Source organism: Takifugu rubripes, chromosome 17, assembly GCF_901000725.2.
Source record: "Takifugu rubripes chromosome 17, fTakRub1.2, whole genome shotgun sequence".
NCBI classification, from domain to species: Eukaryota; Metazoa; Chordata; class Actinopteri; order Tetraodontiformes; family Tetraodontidae; genus Takifugu; species Takifugu rubripes.
In genome coordinates, this window is record NC_042301.1 from 5,606,941 (window position 1) to 5,620,815 (window position 13,875).

Genomic DNA, 13,875 nt, shown 5'->3' on the forward strand with positions numbered 1-13,875 from the left:
CTGTCATGATAAAGTTATATGATGTTTACAGATGAAGACCTTCATAATAGTCGTAATTTAACATTGTGTTGTGTGAAAATCATGTTTTTCTGCTGTCTCGCTGCAGGGAGTTCAAGGAACGTTGTCAGTTATAGATGTTCGTCTCTGGGTCAGTATAGAAGCAAAAGTCTGGCTGCAGGTCTTGCAGTTCTGGGAGTCAGGTCAAAGCAAAGCATTGGGCCACCGAACCTGTAAATATGCTCGTCTATAGCAAGGAAACACGCTCCACTTCACTACAGTACTCGCCTGACTCACAAAACCCTGTTTATTTGGATGTTGATAAATTTTAGAACTTCTCTCTAATGTATCTTTAACCTCCATTATTGGTTTTCACTCCATTAATAAACTGGGGGGATTGATGAATGTCAACGACAAAAAGATGAGAAGTTTCACTCTTTTCCATTAAAATCTTATTATTTTTCTCTCAATTTAACAAGAGTTTTCAGTTATATTGATCAGACTTTTTGATTAGTCAGAGTCCTTGAAGGCTGATGTGTCGCACAGAGGAACCAGAAACGGGAGCATTTAGCTGACAGATCAACAAATAATCTCATTATTAATACGTAGCAAAGAGGCAAATTTAAGGAAAAAGAGACCAATGTGACATTTACAAGGGTCGGGAATGGCAAATTTAATAAATCCAACCAAAGAGCAATTACTGTTTCCCAAACATCATTATTAAACAAAACTACCCGAATCAATTTAGATAAAAATTGATATTGTACAATTTTTTTTACCGGTAGTTTTGTACGATCTCACAGTATCTGGCATTAGTTCTTTTACACCACTGTTGGAATTATATAGATGTTGTACTGGAAGAGACCCCGACCATTTTTCAGATCCAAAATTCAACATATTAGGTCCATTTGTTGAATAGAGATTATGGAAATATTTGGGAGGGGGAGGGAATGAAACTGGATCCCTAAGTTGTATTTATTAAAACTATAACTCACAACCGGATCTGATTTATTGTCCTTTTTTAAAGGAAATAATGACACAAACAGAGTCAAGTTCCACCAAATGGGAATGTTCAAAGCAGATGATGCATCATTTGTGTGAAACGGACTGATATCTTAATAAATTCTAAAATCATGCTTATGCATGGCGAAGGTGGGAAGACTTTGGGGGGAGGGAGGGGGGGGGGGGGGGGGGTCAGGACTTGGGAAAAACATTGACAACCCTTTGCTGCCTTGTCTTGGTGTCCTTGGGATGGTCGGTGTGTCGATGGGTCCTGCTCTGTGGAGATTTTTCTGTCCATCTGTGTTCCTGGCGGAGTGCTGATTCATCCGGTGTGTGTGTGTGTGTTTGGGGGGGGCAGCATCCCAGTCTCCCTGCTCATTAGACCAAATGTCAAACTAATACACCTGTCACACACAGGTGGGCCTCCTTACACACACTTTGAGTCACACACACATAAACACGCTCAGACATCGCACGCGTAAATTGCTTTGCAGGCCCTCACAAGTGAAGGTTTTTATTGTTGCTCTTGTGGATATGTCGTGAATTTTCAGCCTCTGCCTCTCCTTATGTACACCTCATAGGACAGGTTAAAGAACACTGCCGCCAGAGGCGGATCGCTGCCTCGACCCGCAGCGCCTGCCCAAACGTAAACTGAACTAAACTCAAGCAGCTGGGGTCTGGTAAGGCGAACAAACACCTACTTAAAGAGAAATGTATTACGCCTCTCTCCAGAAATTCACTTTGGCAACAGGTATCATCAAATATGAAGGACCAACCAATCCAACGGCGGCAGGAGGCCAGAATCCTGAGCTTTATGCAAGACGATGCTGTAATGGTAACCACTTACAACATGGGAGAGCCTCGTCAGAGCCTCAAAGGCGTTAGACTGAGAAAGCCAAAACTGAGGAAACTGAAAGAAAAGGTCAAAACCAGCGAAGAAAGTGCTGATTCAGAGGGCAGCAGAGGGCAGGGCCTGGTGGACAATGCCACAGAATCAAAGCACAGAGCCACATTAACAAGTCATAAATAATAAAACATTCAAATGAAAGCAGAGATAATGGGATAATTCAATCTCTCACGCTATTCCGGCATAATTTACATACAGTCAGACCACCCTAATTGACTGCACCATCACTGGGAGGTCCACCAAAAGCACCGATAGAAATACCCCTCAATCCACGCCACATAGTGCACACATCCTACATTTTAATTGAAAAACCATGCTAGCTGACTTTCCCTTCAAAAGGATGATTCAGCGGACGCCACAGCCACCCATACTGACTGCAGTACCGCGGATCGCCACTAGAGGCAAAGCAGATCGAGGAGATGCCAGGCATGCTCCACCTGTATTAAAGTGCTGTCCAGCGATAAGGACGCATCAGGCTTGGCACCCTGACACGTAGGGTTGTGGAGTGAGCTGACCTTTCTCACAGGCACCCTCATATTCACACGCTCCTCACACATTCCTTGTATTTTAGCTCTTCTCCGCTGTTGAGTCAGCGCAGCAGCATGGCCAAGCTCTCCTGTGCCTCCAGGTATGGCTTTATTTACCTCCAGGGCTGCTACATCTCCCAGACAATTCTGTCCAATCTAGCTGGCAGCGCCTCCCAGGCAAGGGTCCATCCCTACGATAGACATCTGATTTAGACTTAAATTGGTGATATCTTCATTTTATCATATCACACTGGGTTTGGTGTTGGCATATAAACACATCTCTATGAAGTTCAGATCTATCTATCTATCTATCTATCTATCTATCTATCTATCTATCTATCTATCTATCTATCTATCTATCTATCTATCTATCTATCTATCTATCTATCTATCTATCTATCTATCTATCTATCTATCTATCTATCTCCTCACTGACCTCTGGCCTCCTGTCCCCCTTCAGGTTCAGGCCAAAGCGACACCAAATGTTTTTGAATGTATGATGTGTCTCTTCCTCTCATCCTTCCATCCTCCCCTCCTGTGCTATCTCCTGTTCTCCTCCTCCTTTCCCCAACAGGCCATCAGTAGGACCACGGATAGCGGCTCCCTCTCTCTCTCTGTCTCTCTCTCCCTCCCTCACTCCCTCTCTCCCTCATTCGGCAGCTGGCTGTGAGACAGCTCCTCCCTCCAGTGTGGTGGCTTTCCCGACCAAACATCCTTGGACGTGCACAGTTTCGCTGAAGAGCACTTTTGTTTTCACTAATTCTAACGCCAAGACGGACGGAGCGTCAATCAATCCATATCGACGAGAAACAAGAGAGTAAAGCTGTCGAGGGCATCTAACGGTGCTTATCTCCCCCCAAATCTGTCAGCGATGGAGACTTGGGCTGGCTTTTGCCCAATCTTCCACTTATCTCTGGCTATCTGGCTGATGATAGCCGCTCATGCCCCACAAAATGCCAAGGCGGAGATAACTTGCGCATCTTGCGCGTCGCCAATTCAACTTCACTCGGATAAATTACAGCCACTAACGCGCATTTCGCAGGCAGAGGAAGCGGACACTCTACAAAACATCCGAGTAGAGTTTAGGGAACTCGGATTTACTGAGCAAAATCCTGGAGTGGACGTCGAATATGGAACTGGCGGTTCTGCAGAACCCCCCCACTTTCTTCAAAAAGCCAGTCTGGATAAAGTTCACCCAAATGCAACTTCTGCACCGTCCGGCAGAGACAAACGTCCTGGCGTTGACGAGTCCGAAAAGGGTGAGGACGGTTCAGTCCGGAGGGCGAAGCGGAGCGTGTCTGACTTTGCCCGGTTCGGTGATGCTGGCGCGCTGGAGGAGGATCGCGGATCGGTACTTGACGGACACCGACAGGGAAGGTCCGACTCCAAGTGGAGCCGAGAGGACGGAAGAGCAAATAAGCGACCGGACGAGCGGAAACTCATCAGCAACACTTTCTCTCTAACTGGGGACTCTGCGCACAACCACGCGGTGGTTTACTGGTCCGGACAGAACAGCAGCGTGAGTAATCCTGGATTAGGGTTTTATTTCTCTAAACACTTGAACTCTACAATGATACACAGTCTGCGTGAACACACACACGCGCACACACGCATAAACACGCACACGCACACACACACACGGCGCGCTGCCGTTGTGCTCCGGCTGTTAACAGGTGCACCGGACTCTGCGCACCAGCGCATCCGGCTCCCGAAATGCGACACTGTAAAACGAACTGGACCACGAATGTAGGCAGACCCACTAAACTTCCGTCTGTTACCAAATCTCATCTCCAAATTTGATTAGTGACTTCTCACAAGTGTGGAACTCGTGCGCGCAGATCGGTTTCGCCTGATTGGCTGCAATAGAAATATCTGTGATGCTGTTTGTGGCGTGTATGAGATATGCTAATGCATGATTTATACCCCCAGAATGAATTCAGTCTAAACTAATTGATTGGGGAAGGAGGAAGTCATAAATTATTCTTCCATAAAGGCGCACATTATAGATTGTGCTTTGCACTCGCGCATGACTGCACAAGCCTCACCTGAATTTTGGAATAGATTAAAAGGAAAAGCCGGGAATAATTGCTGATATTTTCCTGGCTGGTGAAGGTACCTCCACTGTAAGATTAACATGAAGGAACTGTTGTTGATGCAGTTGTTTGCTTGGGGGCTCTGGATGTTGAGACAGTCCAATATCCTAAACTGGAGATTAGCAGCACTCACACAAAATACCTTCTTGGCTGCCAACATTTAATTTGATTTGACACTTATTGTCCTTTTTTTTTGACAGAACAGTGGAAGATTTAAAGGTGATGCTATCAAATTGTATGCTTTGGATTTGGCACGAACCTTGTAAACGACACATTTATTTGATTTGTTTGCACACATGGACACCTGGAGTGCCGCTGTAGCTCTCCATCTTGACAACAGACATGAGCTGCTGCTCTGTGGCGCACACCTTCACAGCAGCACTAAAGAGTTCTACATCATAAATGACACTGGCCATATTCAAGCCTGCACACTGGATGGAAATCCAATCCCTGATCCACAGAAGGACCCTCATATGTGAAGAGAATAATGAGATCAAATGAATTACACGATTGTGGAGGCTCACAGAAGGGCTCGCCTTTGTGGTTTCACAAGCTTCATTTATGTTGTCATTGCTCTTCTCGTTTTATTCCCTTGAAAAATCAAGATGAATGCCATATATTGGTCCTTGTGCATGCTGATTATGACACGGCACATGAACTTGTTTTTTAACCCGCAGTAAAGATCGAGGCACTATGAGGGAAACATGCTCGCATGCGAGTGCGACTGCATGGGAAGGGTTTGGAGCTTATTTATGACAGCTGGCCCATAGCTTCCAATTTTTAATAATTATCTCAAAGAGCAAGGCCATTCTGCAGCTTCTAATGCTTTGCAGCAAAAATAAGGAAAATTGACGGTGCCCTCTGGAGCCTCCTGGAAAGAGATAAAGTGTGAATCGTCACTGGTGTGGTGATAAACATAGTGTAGGAGCAGAGCTCGACCACAGTAAGTGAAAAAGTCACTCCAGGCCTCTTGTTTTGAATGTGTAGCTTCAAGTAGCTGACAGGGATGCTAAAATTGTATCATCAATTCGTGTAATTTTGCAATTATCTGCCATAGGGAAAATTAACAAACACAATTAATCAACTCAAGTTTCCCTGAATGGGGCACATACATGAGCAGAAAATACAGTAGAGAAGACAAGTGCATCATCCACTTGAGGTAATAACTGCCAAATGTGGAAAGTATAAAGGCTAAAACAAGAAACCGTGGATGCTAAATGATTGATGCCACCACTCAATGATATTTAGATACCAGATTAAACTGACACAGAGAAAAAAATATTTTGTTTTGGGAAATAAATTAGAATTAATGTTGCTAAAAGTAAGGTTTTCCCTGCTGGTATATCAGCAGTGACCTTTTATGTTCCTGTCTGGGCACATGTCAGGCTGTAGCTCTTACAGAACTGACCATAAATGCACCATAAACCATAAACAGGCACGCCACAAACAGAATGCAGATATAAAGTCTATATTTTAAAAACATTAAATAAGGAACCAACAAAGCAGCTCTTTCATGCCTGCTGCATGTTTCCTAGCCGTCTCTAGCACTTCTGTTGCAGCATCCCATTTACCCTCTCTTCCTATAATAAATGCACATCAAACGTGCACAAAGTGCCCTGTCGTGACACAAGCCCGATTACCATTTCTTCATGCATTAAAGCCACATCAAACTTGCACCAATTGCACTTTTGCACAGCAGCCTGCTTCTCATTTCTTCATGAACTAAACCTGCACCAAAGGAGACAATGGGTATTCAGGGAAAAGCATCTTGTTAATTATTATCACAAATCTGTTTTTATGTGCCCCATCAACACACGTTGGTATATAGCTGAAGCGCTTTTATCAAAAGTTGAAAGGAATCACAGCAAGTCTCCATCCTCCTGCTACATCCTTGTAAATTAGATGATGGGATTTGAACTCGCTGGTGCGTTCTTGATGACAGCCTGCTTGCTTGCTTACCTTTAGCCAAGAGCCAGTGTTGGCCATGGGGCCATGGGACCAGGAGCTGCGTCACCCATGTCCTGTTATTGTTTCAGGTCTGGTTCCTCTACAAGTAACTCAAGACAGGAGACAACTGTGCCAAGCCCAGGCCCATTTTTCCTTTAAAATTCAGATTATTTGGCTAGTTTGGATCGTTCGTTGGTATGGTACGCATTGCTGGTATGGTACATTTGGTCACGCATACGCATAAGCATGGAAACGTAGTCAATAAAACCCAGAATAATTATTGAAGTCCTGTTTTGAAGTGCTGCAACTGCGTATAAGCAACGGTTTTAATGACGGTGTCACCCCATGTGTATGTTGTCATATGTGATGTAGGTGTCAGAGGCAACCATTCTTGAGTACACATAGGCTGTGGGTAATGTGAGCGCTGGCCCCAGGGGGGGGCATTTGAGCTTCAGCACAGTATGGAATAACTGGTTCTAGCGTGAGTGCACCCTCAGAGCCATTCGTCCATGCTGACATCACGGGATTCTTTACCAGTCATGCAAAGGGAAGCGTTGTCCTGGTCAGCATCCAACAGTTTTTCTCAGCTGAAGAAGAGTTTCAGATAAGAAGTCAAACATCTTCAAGACCGTAAAGAAAATATCCAATCACCTTTGGCTCAATACTCTCAAGACTACTAAAGGCTGGATGAGGTCTGAGTATACAGGTACTACCTGAGTTGTTTGTTGTGCTACCCTGAGGTCCCTGGACAGTGTTGTATCCTTTGATGCATGAACATAATAAAAATACACTCTCATCATCTCTGTGAATGTGCCTCCCTTGCCGTCATTGCCATGTTTTCTTTTTAGTCCTGCGATGTGGCTCCGTTTATGGCTGAAGGAAGTCATGCAAAGCCTTTGACATTATCTTAAAGTTTACTGATATCAGATTTCGAGTGGTTTAACGCTTTGTTTTACTGTGACACAACACTTTGAGGTCCCTTCATCCGTTCGGAGTAGTGAGGTTTGAGAAAATGAGGGATCGTATGATGATGGCGTGGTCTTTGAGACAGGCACGGGTCAGTTACAGCTCGCCAGTCATCATGGACAATCCTTTGATTTTCCAAAGGGAATTTTCACAGGACATTTGTCCAATATTTGAAAAGAAAAGTTGATTTTTTGAAAATCCTCGTATAACAAGGAACATATAGATATGTAAACAGATGTCTTTTCCCTGCTAACTGTCTCCCAAATAACTTAATTTCCACACTGTGTGTTGCATTCTTTCCTGGCTGGCTTTTGCTCTGTGACCTAAAAGCTTTACAAAAACAAAAACATCAGAAAGGAGATTCCTTTCTTTCCTCTTTTTTTCTAATTTTCTAATTCCTTCTCCCTCGTTTCCTTCCATTGCCAGCAAAATGCCTTGGCAAAGAGCCGCCGACCACGTAATGTGAATGGAGGATGTGTGTTGAATGGCCCCCGGGGCAAAACTCTTGACTGCAGTTATAGTCAGGTCTGGGCTAATTCTGTCTCTTAATGTCTCAGTTTCACATGGTGTCTTTGAAAGCATCACATACTGCTCAGAGTCTTTGAAGCTCCATGGATAGATTTGGCATCAGAGTGGTTGATTTTTTTATCATTTCATTTTCAAACAAAAATGCTCCGCGGGACAACTGACTACGCATAATATAATTAAATTAACTGTGCGTGATGCACTGAGGATGAAATCTATTGGAGTTAAAGGTCAAATACAACTGCATCTCTTGTAACTTCCATTTTCATGTCCTGAAGATTCATTACTCTCTTTTAGATTATAATGTGAAGCCCAACGAAGAATGTTGCAGTTTGTCTCACAAACTTTTTCCACCATCGACAAAAGTGCACTTTTTCTTTTTTAAATGAAGCATTTAATGACTTTAGTGAATGTAATTCTTAAAAAAATGGTAAGAAAACACTGTTTATAGCAGCGTGACCAAATTTTGTCAAGAAGACTGTGATTATAGCCCAGAGATGCAATTTAACAAACACATTTAGTTCTAAAAGAATAGTACGCTATATAAATTATGCAACCCTTGGAAAAAGGAATGAGAGAAGATGTCGAAATAAAATTGTCTTTTTTGGTCCTGTGTAATGAAGCTGTCGTCAACAGACACCCAAGAACGCAAATAAGTTTAAGATAAATCTAAAGAGACAGACCGCAAACACATTATTTCAACTGCAAATGTAAACGTTTCTTGTTGGGAACCTGATTTTGTCAATTGTTCAAATAAAACAAAAGACAAAGTTCAAAAGTGGTTTTATTGTGTAAATATTACAGTAACATCGAAAACCATCAAGTGGATGTTGCGACAAGGTCTTCAGCTGATCAACATCATTCAAGACTCACTTTATAGTTCCAGTAAATGTTCATTGAAAGCACTAAAATGGGACGCTTAGTGTGTTAAAACTCTTCAACTTGGAAATGCTGCCGCGTTAAAAGGGCAATTGAAAAGCCATCAGGTGGAGACGCATCACTTCTGCTGCTGCAAGACGCTGCAGTCTGAGAGGGTCTCGCATTGTATGGAGAAGCTAAAAGCTTTAAAGCTGTGAAGGTGTGCAACACAGACAAGAGGCGTTAATGCTGCATTTAGCAAACGTAATGGTCTCATTATTTTTCCTTGATGACTGCCAGCTTGGCGATGTGTCTTCCCACTGACCCTGTTCGGTAAGGGTTCCTCTCAGTGAGGGGGTGTACGGGTACTCGCGCCGTTAATCATCCTGATGCACCGCTGTGCCATCTGCAAACACAAATACAGGTTTCTCTGCTGTTTCGTTTAAAAAGGTGAAAATTATCTTGAAGTTCTTAAAACTGCCACAGGCGCCATTTACGGTGGCCTCAGCTACCTTTGCTATTACCGATAAGATAGATAAGATAAACTTTATTGATCCCACATCAGGGAAAGGCACATGTTACAGTAGTAGCCAGTGGTATACAGCACTAAACGAAAAACCATTATGTTATGTACATTACTATGTACATTATGCATTATACAGAGAGAAAATTATATACAGAAGGGGATATTATACTATATGAAGAAAAATGAAAGTGCAAATAAGACTAGAATTGTGGCATTTACAGATTGCACAGGATGTTGCAAATATGTTGTAAATATGCATAGAAAAGAAAAACAGTATAAGAAAAAATATATATTAGACAATAGCTTATCTGCTGATTCCGGAGGTAGTATGAGGTAGTAGTGCAGAAAAAAAAAATCTTAAGTAAGGTAACGTTGGTGCAGTTTGCCATCTCCAGGAGATGAGGAGATCAAGAGAACCCAATAATGAAGCGACAGACCGTGTGCTGCCGTCCTCTATTGTTTCCTTGGCCCATTTAATGACCAATTTCCGATCATCACAATGTGAAACTCCCTAAATATTTTTCACATTTTCATTAAAATTTTTCTCTTCAATAGAAGCAATTTGTGTGCGGCTCGGAGCACGAATGCAGCTGATTCATATTTGTGCCAGTGCTTCTCCGGCATACACGTGCTCATGATGCAGCTCAATAACAAGCTGCCCGAATGCTTTTTCTGTGCTTCGTTTTATTCTGCAATTCCACCAAAAACTTTGTTAAACAAACAGGACAGGGACAATTCTCCCATCACATTTACAGAAAAACGAGAACGACGCGCCACTCTTCTAAAGGAAGCATCGCCTCTATTCATCCGACTATAATGCAGAGCTGCCATTTTAAAGGAAACTGAAATGAATGAGGTTGTGCAACTTCTTTCCCAAAGATGAATTTCCCATTGACTATTCTTGATCTGTTGGCTCAGCGGTTGCATCAGTGGGGGGTGCCACGCCTGCAGGAGCCTGTCACTGATGGAGACTAATGTTGACACATCACACTCGAGAAACTGCAGTCAATTAACAGGTTGTCTAATTAAAATCATCCACTGGGTTTTATCTGTGGCACAACGAAAGCGCTTGCAAAGTGGGCACTTGCTGCGCGGGCGCGATGATCCGGCCCACTCCGTGTTTCCCCCTTTCATTGCCAGCACTTGGAGCGCGATTCTGATGATCTGGATTCCATTTCTGTCTTCTCTCAAGACGTGGGGGGTGTTGAAACAGCCAACGACTAACTCAACTTCTACTCACTGACCATCCCCTGCTCCCACCTTTGGTAGCAACCACATAGCATCGCATCAAACACAGTAAACGCCTCTTAGTTTCTCAATGGGCATGATAGGTTGCTTTTAAATGTTAATGATGCTGGAAGGGTTGTTTCAAGTGCTTGATGGGTCTTCTTTATAACAGAATGAGTTATTAATCATGAGTGCTCGTTAATAGCTGCTGTTTTGTACAGATGGAGCTTTCATTACAGAAAATAGAGGCACTAATCCCACTAAATACTGGCGATACAGAGAAAAAAGGCCAAGACGGACACTTTAGGTAGAATGACTTGCTGACGGCCCGCAACCTGTCTCCCATTAAAAAAATTGATCACGGGAATTGAGTCTTCCTGTGGACTCAGGCCAACAATCCACCGGTCCCCCAAATCAGCCCCTTGGCTCACTAACATGGAGAGAACAAGAAGAATGAAACGTGTGCGTGTGTGTGACCAATGTCGTAATGAAAAAGCTGTGTGTGGGGTTTTTTTTAAATGATGCTTTCTTGTCCCAAAAAGAACCTAGAAGATTCCAAAAAGCATGGATTTTTGACAGTATCAGGAATATGGCAGCTGCTAACATGTAAAGGTGATGTGCTCAAATTCTAAATTGTGCAATCAACCGTACCAAAACACATCATTTATTACGTCTGTGTAGATTCTCAATCATCCAGGTCATTGTATCCAAGGTAGTTTTCTCTGTCAACTGGACTGGATTTCTTCTCTTGAAGACGTTTCGCCTTCTATCCAGAAGGGGAGAGAGAGCTCGATTTCAGAACTGAAGAAGCCTTTTGGATAGAAGGCGAAACGTCTTCAAGAGAAGAAACCCAGTCCAGTTGACAGAGAAAACTACCTGGGACATCATTTATTAATTCACATTTTTAACAGATGTATACAGAATTTCACGTATTTCTGGCTGCTCTGGTTAAGAGTAACGTAGATATAGGTGCTCATTCTGGTGTAAACTGTTGTCAAAGATCTTTGAGCTTCAGCATCTTTATCATACATGGAACAAGTTGTTGCCACTAGTAGCCGTGTTTGTTGTGCGAATATACACAGGAGGGTGGTTTGCGTTGCTGGTCAGCATTGGCTTTTACTGGGGAGATGAGACACACTTACAACCATCTGTGTGCAAAGGGCCCCTTCGCTACAGGCAAGAAAGTGAAATGCCACTGTCACATATCACAAAACCATTTTTGTGAGTGTTTGCAAAATTTCTTGGAGCATTTTGACCACATCAGTTTGATCATATCGTTAAAGTGGTTGCAAAGTCGAACCATTTACAGCGGAAAATCCCAACGACCAGCTAAACGACTTCTTTACGTGGGGGCACCTCTGTGTTCACTAAATGTTCCACATCCCATTGTTACATTATGGATGAAACAAAATAAACAGCACATTCTTTTTTTCCCCTTCTACTACACCCCCGTGGCTTCTCTGGAGTCACCCAGCATGCAAACGATGGCGGCCGTATGCCAAAGCCCTTTTAATTATCACACATTTCCTCGGCGCTTGACCTTTTCCTCTGAGACACGAGCAGACGCACAAACAAAAACGAATGTCCGCCTGTCAGACATCAGGGTGTCGAGCTGCTGCTTGTCCAAACACACCGTCTCCTCCCAGCTGACAACCGATAGACCTGTTTCCTTTAATGTCCTCAGTGTTTATCTGTTGTTCTTCTCCCTGATAACAGCTCTGAACGCGGGCAGGATGTCACTGTTGCACGTGATTATTAGCATGTGTAGGAGGAGAACCAAGATGATTGGATGAGTGCTTCATCCAGATGAGGGAGATGAATGAGGGGGGGTCTCGTTGGGGACCAAGAGACCGGGACGAAAGAAGCCAGACCAGGGAATTATCACATTGCATCGATTAAATATGAATGAAGGCATTTATTTTTCGACAGACAACAGATGAATCGAGCGTGTTGGTGTGCACCCAAGTATAGCTGTGTCCTATTGCTCACTCCATATAGACAGGACATGCACATTTACAGCAAAAGACAAAGAATAGCGCGCTGTATGTGTTAGTCCACTGGTTGCCTGAGATGTCCGTCGCTTGATGAGCGCGCTGACACTTCCTGTCATTCCTACATTTTACCTGCTGGCCTCTCCTCAGGCAGTGCATTTATCCATCACTAGAGGGAGTGGGTAACCTAAATAATAATAATAATGTGTAGGAGTTGCAGGACAGCGGTACATGAAGGGGAAATAAAGTCCAGTTATGATGTACTGTCTTTATTTTACAGCTGCTGCTAAAGGAGGCAGCTCAATATTCCATAGGTGGGAGGCTGCTAACAGGCTGCTGTTGGTCATACGTGAGATTATTCATGCGCTGGAGGGATTATTTAGCAGACCCTGATCTAGATAAGATTAGCTATTACAGCAATATGTGTTGTAGCAATTTCGGGCCATGAGGATTAATATTGCCGACACGTCTGGCTGAATCGCGACATTATTACTTTGAGAAGCTGTTAAAAACTTTTAAATGAAGGTGATTTGCAAAACAGGGATGGCTTCTATAAACTCATATCAAAGAATGTCGCTTTTAATTATTAAAATTATTCGTTCATCAAACACTAGGGATTTTGAAGGATGCTGTAAAAATGTAATCTGCGGATTCAGCTAACCAGTTTTCTCTTATCACAGGAGCCTTCACGCATGGACTCTTACAAAACTGCTCATTTGGAAGATGAAAACATGTGGCACATGTGTGGCATTCATCGTAAATACTAAGGATCCCAGTCACCTCTCACATCTGCATCCTTATACCTTTCTGCTACCTTTGTGCCACACACTTGGCACATATAAAAAATGTTTGTTTCCCTAATTGAATTTAAAGCTACACGGTTTTTCAGGTAGAACAGCAGTTGTAGAGCAAGCCGCTACAAGGGTGTTAATCTAGCCAGTATAGATCCATTGCTTATATGGCAAATTTCTTCATTTATAGAGCTTGAGGGAGAGGGAATTTGTCCAACCTTAGCAAAAGAAGTGACAAACAGTAGTGAAAACCAGGCTAGTTATTACACTGTGGTAGCTTTTGCTAAAACAAGAACTGTAACATCTATGATTCATCATATTTGATATCCATTTCTTATCTGCCCATTTGATAAGAACTGGTGCTTTTTGTTGCAGCATTAGTGTAAATGGGAAATTAAAGGTTCATCCTTCCACCATCTGTGTGAAACGATCTCCTAATATACCAAAACATACTCTTTTTAACAGCAATGACACAATTTTAGCTTAATGAGCAAGATAAGAACCACTAAGAAATCCTA

General features: G+C 43.0%; 1 protein-coding gene across 1 annotated transcript in view; it reads left to right on the top strand.

Annotated features, from left to right (window-relative positions):
* Positions 1-3,082: 3,082 nt before the first annotated feature.
* Positions 3,083-13,875, top strand: part of sorcs3a (sortilin related VPS10 domain containing receptor 3a) — a 104,232-nt gene continuing 93,439 nt past the window's right edge. Inside the window, exon 1 of the mRNA XM_029851310.1 lies at positions 3,083-3,952. Coding sequence (XP_029707170.1) covers positions 3,305-3,952 — 648 coding nt within the window. The 5' untranslated portion in view covers positions 3,083-3,304. The remainder of the gene's footprint in view (positions 3,953-13,875) is intronic.